The sequence below is a fragment of the Penaeus chinensis genome, chromosome 17, assembly GCF_019202785.1.
Source record: "Penaeus chinensis breed Huanghai No. 1 chromosome 17, ASM1920278v2, whole genome shotgun sequence".
Taxonomy (NCBI): domain Eukaryota; kingdom Metazoa; phylum Arthropoda; class Malacostraca; order Decapoda; family Penaeidae; genus Penaeus; species Penaeus chinensis.
In genome coordinates, this window is record NC_061835.1 from 6,642,007 (window position 1) to 6,651,912 (window position 9,906).

The 9,906-nt window shown below is 41.9% G+C and overlaps 2 protein-coding genes across 2 annotated transcripts; one reads left to right on the forward strand and one right to left on the reverse strand.

Moving 5' to 3' along the window:
• The first annotated feature begins 156 nt into the window (after positions 1-156).
• On the forward strand, positions 157-3,254 carry LOC125034172. The gene is made up of 5 exons (XM_047625854.1): positions 157-186; positions 824-920; positions 1,148-1,321; positions 1,460-1,547; positions 1,845-3,254. The coding sequence occupies exons 2-5, from the start codon at positions 829-831 to the stop codon at positions 2,976-2,978; spliced, it is 1,488 nt and encodes a 495-aa protein (XP_047481810.1). The 5' UTR covers positions 157-186; positions 824-828; the 3' UTR covers positions 2,979-3,254.
• Positions 3,255-3,606: 352 nt separating this feature from the next.
• Positions 3,607-7,081, reverse strand: LOC125034174. Its single transcript, XM_047625855.1, has 2 exons — positions 5,494-7,081; positions 3,607-5,451 (listed from the first exon to the last, which is right to left on the reverse strand). The coding sequence occupies exon 1, from the start codon at positions 6,086-6,088 to the stop codon at positions 5,708-5,710; it is 381 nt and encodes a 126-aa protein (XP_047481811.1). The 5' UTR covers positions 6,089-7,081; the 3' UTR covers positions 3,607-5,451; positions 5,494-5,707.
• Positions 7,082-9,906: the final 2,825 nt, after the last annotated feature.

Consider the following 9,906-nt stretch of genomic DNA (forward strand, 5'->3'; position numbering starts at 1 on the left):
TCCTCTCCTTCTCTCACCTCTCCTCTTTCCTCACTTCTCTCTCTCTCTCATAGTTGACAATTTATGGCAGGATCAAAAATTAATGCAATGCTAATAATCATATCAGTATCTTATCTCTCGCTGAGTAGAGTAAATGAAGAGGATTTTCCACTAACATCACGGTCGCAGTTTGAAACGTGGGGTCGTGTGAGTAACAGTTTCTTATTTTTCAAATATTTTTTTTCTGATCAAAAATATCGATTTTAACTCGAGGAATAAATACTGTTTTTTTTCCGCATCATAAAGGTTAGAGTTGCTGGTCATTGTGAATGCTATTGTGATTGTAATTGTCGAGGTTTTAATGTCGATGAAGAAAGTACTTATTAGCTCGTAATTGTATCTAGAAACCATTGAACAATTAATACTGGATATTATATGTTTATTCTGACAAATATAGAAAAAAGTTATTTATCTGTTATCAGGTAAAATTTATTATCATTCATAGTTTATGTAAATGAAATAAGATACCAAAGAAATTATTTAATTGATGTAGTTAAATTACTCCTACATTTACAGTACGTATTTAGTCTCATAGTTATTTCATACGCAGTTGAGATAGGATAAGCGTGTTGATCCCGTTTGTCTGCCCCGGGAATCATCGACTGTAATCTCTGCCTGTGGGAGGTATGCACTGTCTGTATGTGTACGGGCTGGTGCAAACGCGTGGGACACTATATTTGTACTCTTTGTTCAATGACTCGCCAGGCCACGTGGACGTAGTGAAAGTGATATGAAAGTACATAGGTCTCAGTTCCTCTATCTATCACTATTTTGTTTCTTTCAGACAAAATGCTGGCGACGACAAGATTCCTGCGTCGCCTACCACCGGCAGCCTTGTACTGTCTGCCTCGATCTCACACGCCGCGTTTTACCCACACCACGTGAGTCTTATCTGGTCTGATTTCGGAAAAGAAATCTAGGTGACTTGCAGATTTGAGTTCTGATAAGATATATCAGTTAATAAGATCAAAATATTAATGCATATTCTATGTCATAACATGGATTTTTTTTATTCTCTTTGATCGTTGCTACCACCGCTGTTCTAGGTGATATGCCCTATCCTTGCCATATTATAAGTAGCATTTCACATGTGGAAAAAATACTCCAGACCGAAGAACATCGAGAGTGGAGCCCTGTGGCTACATCCAGCAGGAGGAACTATCGAGAGGTTAAATGTCGCGGCGAAGTATGCTCAGCTGAACATTCTCGTTTGCCTCACCATCAACAGCTCACTGCCCCTAGAACCTGCCCATTTCGAGGAGGCTCTCACGCACCTCTACAGGTACTCCACAGCCGTAAGAATTTTATAGAAAGTAAGAGACTTTTTATCAAAGTTCTGATTTTTCTTCCTTTGGGATGGTAAATACACCTGCTAGAATTCTATGTTAGTTGTCCAGTATATATGTTCTTTCATTAACAGGAAAATTAGTCCACTCCGAGCATGTTTCCGCTGGAGAGAAGGAACGCTATGGGTGTGTGAGGCGCTTGAGACCCGGCTTGACTTTTCGGTATGTAAGCTTTATACAACAGAACATCTAAAAAGGAGATAAAAAAAAAACAAAAAAACATAAAGATCAAACTCCCAGATCGCTTAGCACACTCTAGCAACAATTTAGAGAAATGGGAAAATTGCATTTCCAGTGTGTATTGTAGAATTATGTATGAAGATAATTTGGCTTGTTGATCCATAAATCTGAATGAGTTCTGGCTATATGTAAGGTTTGAAGTTCTATAACAGCAGTATTAAAATAATGTTGTCTCTTTTGAGAGAAAAGACAATACTGAGGTTTAGTTTCTTTATACAGGTGCTAGAAGATTCGGATGTGTCAACCGCAATCAACAAGCTTTTGCACCAACCTTTTGACAATTCTACAGAAGCACCTCTTTGGCGTACTCGACTCCTCCCGGCAGCCCCAGGCACTCCATGTCCAATACCAGAGATGAAAGAGAAATTTCCTCACCAGTATGACTTCGTGTTTCACTTCCACCATGGGCTATGTGATGGCCTCACTGCAATGGTGATTCTCAATACATTTTTGAAATTGCTAGAGGATGTGGTTTCGGGTGCTCCTATTAGCAAAGAGCAACTGGGGAAGTTTGTGAGTGGGGAACAAACCATGGATATCGAAAGGGAGGTGTTGAGGAACTTGGAGAGCAGACCAGAGGACTTCAAGCGCATGATCCATGAAACTATGAATACCAAATTTACACCACTCCTTGAGCAGGCCTTTGGAATTTCAGAGAAGGAAAGTTTTCCCACAGGATACATCGTAACTGACTTGGAGCCTCGCTTGTTGCAGAGTTTCCAAGACCAATGTCAATCCCATGGTGTCACCTTGAACTCGGGAATGACTTCGGTGATCAACACAGCCCTGGTAGAGCTAGTGGCGGATGCGGGGTTAGTGAGGGATGTTTACAGCGTCACCAGCCGTCATCCGGTCAACCAGAGGCGTTACTGGAAAGGTGATCCCATCACAGACTTGGGGAACCACATGGGTGCTATGTCCCACACCATGCAGACGCCTCTTCACAACAGGAACACTTTCTGGGAATATGCCAAGCAGTTTGATTCCGAGTTCCGCAGGAAGCTCAAGGACGGGTTCATCTTCCAGGAGAGGATTGTCATGTCCAAGATAATGCCGAAGGACTATAGTTATGAATCCTTCTATAGTTCCCCTCCTACCACAATATATGACTATATGTTCTCTAATGTTTTAATGCCTGGAATAATAGACTATGGAATAGGAAACAAAGTGCAGTTGACTGCAACAAGAAATGTAAGCAACATCAGCAATTGTGAATACTCGAACATGCATGCAGTCACTTTGTTCCGTGACCGAGTTTTATACAACATTATGTATGCTTCAGGCCGCGTTAGTCGTAGTACAATGCAAGCATTCCTGTCCAAAGTTGTGACGGTGTTAAATAGTTTATCATAGTGAATAGGCGTACCATGCACTGTTTCGAGTGAACCATACTTTTCAATTTAAGTCCAAGGGAAAAGTTTAAAGCTATTATTTTGACAAGACCTGTGAGGCTCCCATTTCACCAACATTGTAAGCACAATCAGTTAGTTCGTCAGACCAAGAAATTAATGTAAATTGGGTTGGTTTTCTTTAACATCCTTGGCATTTAGATATTACTGTCACTGTTGTCTTTTTTCTGAAATGATTTTTGGGGTTGCACCAAACATGGCCAAATAAAATAAAATATTACACTGCATTTGATTTCATATAAATGCCTGTTATTTTTGCTCAATAAACCTGCAGATCACTGTAAAGACTATGACATGACAACATGAGACAATCTTGGACAGCAAGTAGGGTTACTGTATACTGATTATCAGTCTACAACAGGGGTGTCAAACACGAGGCCCCCCTAACTCCTGTGTGAGGCCCGCGGCACATTTGCTATGACAGTCCCACAGTCGGCCGTTTTACATGATTACTTAAGCCAGTCCTTCGTCTTTTAAGATTATCACTTAAGCTCTTACAGGTTGTTTTTTTTTCTGTTACTGTGTTTTTGTAATGAATGAAATGTGGCCGCCTGGGGTAAACGAGTTTGACAGCAAACGTCTTCAATGTCTTGAAAATATAATCATTTTATAAATGCAGATATAGCACATTGTTTTTTTAATATAATGTTGCAAATATCGAAAATACTCATATCCTTTAAAAATGAAAAAGAAACGTTATACCAGGTGCTTAGGCTATATGTATATATGTGCATGTGTTCATATGTCTATATATATGCTTGTGTGTGTGTGTGTGTGTGTGTGTGTGTGTGTGTGTGTGTGTGTGTGTGTGTGTGTGTGTGTGTGTGTGTACGTGTACGTGTACATATGCGTGTGCGTGTGCAAATCAAGTGATACTTTATAATCCCTCACAGAAGAGGCATAGAAACAGGGGGAGGTGGGGGTTAAAAGAGTAGATGCCCTCCTGTGTGCATGCAACAAAGGAAATCCCACAGAGCTAAAAGGAAGCATGTTACGACTACCATGATGAATCCTCCCCCCCCCCCCCCCCCCGACCTCATAGACACCAGAGGGAGATACATATAAGCTACATATATATCACATATCATCATGTAACTAATAAGACTCTATATATAGACTCAGGGGACGAACTAAGTACCAGATATTTAATTGATTTAAAATTATCTGCCGCGTCAACAGATAATTAGTGGCGAATTACCAGATAATTACTGTGCAACATTGGCTAAATGGGTGGGATAGCATTGCACTACACCAGACCTCTATGCTGCCGTTAACGTCAGTGTTCGACGTTTGTAAGGTAAGATGAATTCTAATCATGTATTTAAGGCATGATTTAGAGTAGTATTATCTCTGTTAGTTTGGCTGCGACCGAGAACATTTTTCCTCTCCTTTGCATTGGGTCTATATAAATAGTGTTAACCGTTACATAGCAATAAGGGACTGTCTAACGTGTATATATAACGTAATTGATTGTGTAATGTGCTCTCTGTTTAGTGTCATTTCTTTCTGTTTAGTTCAATCTGATTCAGAACAGAATTATGATGTATAGGTATATTTTCTGATTTTCCATTTGTGAACAAATTGCAGATGAAGTCATATCGGCATGTATATAGTATATGATAGTTTTGCTTAGTTTTGAAAAAAAAATCACGCTTGTATGGAAAGGCAGCTTAACTAATGACCCTATTTGACCCATTGATCAATTAATTTGGCTGATGAGGAAAATTTAACTGCTCGAAAAATTGTGTGCAGAGGCGCAGATGTCGACAGAATAAAAGTCAACTGGATAAATCACTAATGACCCTATTTGACCCATTGATCAATTAATTTGGCTGATGAGGAAAATTTTACTTCTTGAAAAATTGTGTGCAGAGGCGCAGATGTCGACAGAACAAAAGTCAACTGGATAAAGAGTAGGCCTATGTCCTCAATGAAGGACCAGAATGCGGGCTTGTTTTGGTTAGTTTCAGGATTTATTAAAAGTTAGGGTCTCTAGAAATGGATTCTTAGTTTCGGTTAGGCTAAGGAATCCAGGATAAGGCAAATCTGATTAGGGTCTATAGGTTGTCTCTAGGCCCCCAGGTTTGTTTAGACTATGGTAAACTAGAAACCGTGCTTAGACTGTTTATATACCTGGACCCAAGAGGGCGCATTTAGACACTGGGTTTCCATATTTCGTTGGGTGTTTACGTAATTTATTGGAAAGTTAATTTCGGCTCTGTTACATATAGCAGCTGGGATAAAAAGCTAAGACCTAGTTTGAGGTCTCTGTTTTAGAATTGCAAGCACAGGATAGGAAGACAAATAAGTGAAAGTGATATAATTCAATGTGAATATAGATGAATATCAGATGGAACAAACTGTAATCAATGTATGGAAGTTGGGTTTAATTGACTTGATTATTTTAGACAAGTGTTCTTAATTCTTTAGCCCAACTCTTTGCTGTCAGTCCTTCCGACCTTGCCTCACATATTCAATCAAATGATCAAAAATCCCATTCTGAACTTCAAGCAAAAACTGTGAAATTGTGCATTATTTTCATTCTTCGAGTTACAGTCATATCTACAGTTAATGAGAGAATTCCAAGTACACCGAGGGAATTCCTACTGATTCCCTCTAGGCTCTCAGTACGACAGTACACCGAACCTTAATATTTTTCGATCTTTACAGAGTTCACACCATTTCCTTGAAATCTATATCTACTTCCACCGTTAACCCATGGACACCCAGGGGAATAATGACAACAATGATGATCAGTAAAGTAACAGCAAAGAGCCAAGTCACGATGTCATTGATTCGAACGTGGCGCTCTTTGCCTCCTTTGAGACTTGAAGGAATTATGGGGATGCTTGAGGCCGACTTCACCTTCGGGCTCGAGCGGGACGCCTGCCGGACCTCCTCGATGTAGATGATAGACAGGATGATGCAGAAGTCCTCCCAGATGAGGGAGATGAACCACACGTCGATGAGCTTGAAGTAGGCCGTTTTGGGAATCGACTTGCCGGAGTCTGAGAAGAGCGTGACCAGGACCAGGAGAGACGTTAAGGATACCATGATGCGATCCTAAGGGGAGGTGAGGGATCGCGATTATAAAGGTTTGTTTATATGCGATGCTCAAAATAAGAGAAAGTCATTACTAACGAAAGGACAACATTACATATGGAAATTATCGTAGAATACAAAATGGATTCAGCGTTAGTATATTCTCACGAATGAGATTCAAATCGACAAAGAAAATCGACAGGGAAAGAAAACGAACAGCAACTGACATTGAAGTCATCCTCTTCGAAAAAGAGAGTGACGTAGCAGAGGATCGTGAGCATGAGGCTTGGAATGATGACGTTCCCGACGTAATACAGGAACTGATTTCGAAATTTCAACTCCACCTGGAAATAATTAAAGTGAAAATACTCATGTGATAATATTACCAATGATACTGAAAGATATGACAACGAGGGACTCATTTTAATAATCATAACAAGAATAACCAAAATGTGAAATTATCTATGCATGCATGTGTGTATGTATGTGTGTGTGTGTGTGTGTGTGTGTGTGTGTGTGTGTGTGTGTGTGTGTGTGTGTGTGTGTGTGTGTGAGTGTGTGTGTGTGTGTGTGTATCTTTCAGTTTCTGTGTATCCGCCGTGTTCGTCCATAACCTTCTAAGAAATCTAACGCAAAGACTATCCTTGAAAACCGACCGCGACATGACTCGTGTTGTGGTCGACGTACGCGAAGGCTCTCTCGCCGTCAAGGAAGTACTCCATGAGGCGTCGATTCCCAATGAACCGGGACTCATTGGACTGCAGAAAAGGCAGGTCGTGGATTTACTAATGGTTTACGTTTGTATGTGACTTTACGTATTGTGTATATGCATATGTATATAGGTCTTACTTTTTTTTTTATTTAACGTGTGTGTATATATTATTATGCATATTTGCTGCATTAACCTGTATTTTATGTCTATATACAGAGGCAGTGTCTTTTCTGATGAACAATATGTATATATGTCATTACAGATCGAGAAATATGAAAATATGTATATGAACAAGCCATTCCTTATCTTATAAGTACTAATAAAATAAAATACAGAAAAAGAAGAAGAAATTAACTGACTTTAGATGCAAAATTATTCAACTGCAATGTATCTTTGTATCTCACCCCCCCCCCCCCCCTCATAAATAAATAGTTGAATAAAACTCACCATGACAAAGTAGCCTAGTGACAAGTCATAGTTGAGAATTTGGAATACGAGGTAGCATTTCTGTTGGTCGAACGGGTACATGACCAGGTCGAATGGGCAGGCAAAATCCACGGTCATTTCTTCCTGAAACCTGACGTAGTTCTCGGTTCCACTATACATGGAATCTGTGGAAAGAGGAGAGAGAAGGGGATGCTCTTAGTTTACAGTAAAGCTTTTCCGTAACCTTTTCCTGACTGTAGATGTAGATGTATTTTGGTTGTTTCTTTTGCTTTTAGCTTATTTTCAACATATGCAGTGGGCTTCTATATTGCATTGATAAAAGTATAGAATTTGCTTATAGTGTTAGATGGTAGTTGAACACTTTCTCTCTCTCTCTCTCTCTCTCTCTCTCTCTCTCTCTCTCTCTCTCTCTCTCTCTCTCTCTCTCTCTCTCTCTCTCTCTCTCTCTCTTTGTGTGCTGTGTGGTGCAGCGGTAGCGATCTCTTCTAGCAATCTTGCTGACCTGCGTTCAAATCCCTCGCCGCCAGTGGATGGTAACCCCGGCCATTCCTTGCACACAGGGGATAGCTTAGAAGCAAAATGAAACAGACACTATGTCACACCAAGAATATACATTGTAACAAATGGAATCAAACAAAAACTAAAAAACCTCTCTCTCTCTCTCTCTCTCTCTCTCTCTCTCTCTCTCTCTTTCTCTCTTTCTCTCTTTCCCTCCACCCCCCCCCCCTTTCCTCCCATTCATTCCCATTCCACCCCCCCCCCATTCTTTCCCATTCACTCTCCCTCCCCCCTCCCTCCCTCTCCCTTTGCCCACACCCATTAAACAAGGACACCAAACCTTCGTAAATGGCACTGTCGTCATCTGGCACGGGCTCCGCCATCTTGACCACGAAGGCGGCCGTGTTGAAAGGCTTAGACGCCACGCTTCCTCGACTCATGTCAGTTATCTTGAGGGAGGGCACCCAGATGCTCCGCCAGTTGTTCAGTTTATTCGACCTCCGGTCCTCCTGGAGGTTCCTGTAGCGAAGCCTCGTGTCCTTCCACTTCAGCACGAATTCGAGGTCTACGGAGATCCTGAAGTTCGCCACGTTTATGCTGCGTATCGTCCGTATCAAGACCGAGGCGTAGAGAGGCACGGGCGCGTGGTTGATCTTGGGTGGTGGAAGGAAGGTGGAGTAGCCGTCGGGGATGAGGACGCGGTCGCAGTCGTTCTCGTCGCTCCTGTCGGGGCAGTCGAGGGAGAGGTCGCAGCGCCTGGTCTTCGGAATGCAGCTCCCGTCGGCGCAGGTGAATTCGTGGCTCTCGCAGACGGTAAGTAGAAGAACCGGCTGAAGGAGAAAAGGTAAGAAAGAGAGATGTTCTAAGCGATAGAAACTATGTAAACCTTTTAATTTACTTCTTTTTTTTTGTGTGTATAAAAAAGATAGCGAGGGTTCCACTAGCCTGATCTGACTCGTATTGAGCTGCTCATAGTTCGTGGTTATCGTAATGTATATAATCTATGACCTTTTTTGGAAATCCGCCAAATAATACAAAGAAATTCACAAAAAATAAAATTATAGAAGACAATACAATCAAAGGGCGAAGTGGTAAGCATCTACTGCCAACCACACACCAACAAGGTATGGTCGGCATGATTATCAGATCAAAACCCAAATCAAATCCATTCTCAAAAGTTGCCAGCTAGATCTAATGGGAAAGCAGCTCATTTGATATTAGTGATGAAGCAGCACTAATCAGATGTTTTACCCGCACCCTCGCACTCTGACAAGAACTAAGCAATTCATTTTTAGAGATCGTTTTCAATCCAATTTATAGTTGACCTAGGCAGATAGAAATAGCTCTGGACCGAGACTGAAACAGAGGATTAAGTGCAGTAGTTGCCATGAATCACACACACACACACACATATATATAAGAAGATCTTACCTCTTTACATTGACAGTTATCCCCCCTGACTTTCCAGGATTGAATGCCCATGGGGAAGACGGTGACCTCTTCAGCGACTCTTGCAGAAATATTTTCATAGCGGCGACTCTCCATCCTCCAAGCATCTCCAACCTTCAGTATCCTTACGTGGGATATTCCTTCATAAACAAGTTCATGACCTTGGTTTGCGATCAAGTAGAACTCGCGATCCAGGAGCGAGGACTTGCAGAGACCTCGCAGTCTTATGGTCTGGAAAGTCTTGAAGTTGCACAAAGCGCACATCATCAAACTGCAAGGGCTCGCTGCCCAGTGGTACTTGCTGTGACTCACTGTAGCTGCGCACTGGTATTCCTCTGATGGCAATCGACTGATTGGTAAGAAATTAGAATACGAGAGAGACTTCTTGTCGTTCAGTCCAACCCACTGGAAGGTCTGAGGGTCCGCGGTGATCCCGAGCCAGCTAAGGTATTTCCAGTTGTCGGAGCACTGGTTTTTACCGCTTGCTGTGGCGTTCCACATTAACTTGTTGTCGAGTGCATTCCTCGGCAGGGCCAGGTTCCCCCCAAGCTTCCTGCACCAGGAATTGGCCGAAATAAAGTCCATCTTTTCATCAAAGAAAACGGAGAATTCAGGGAAGTCGTTTCTGCACAACTGGCGTACCGCGATGTCCCCGGACTCGACGTCTCCAACCTCCGTGAGTTGGCCGTCGCTCAAGGACACGAGGGGAGAGGGAGCGCCCGGC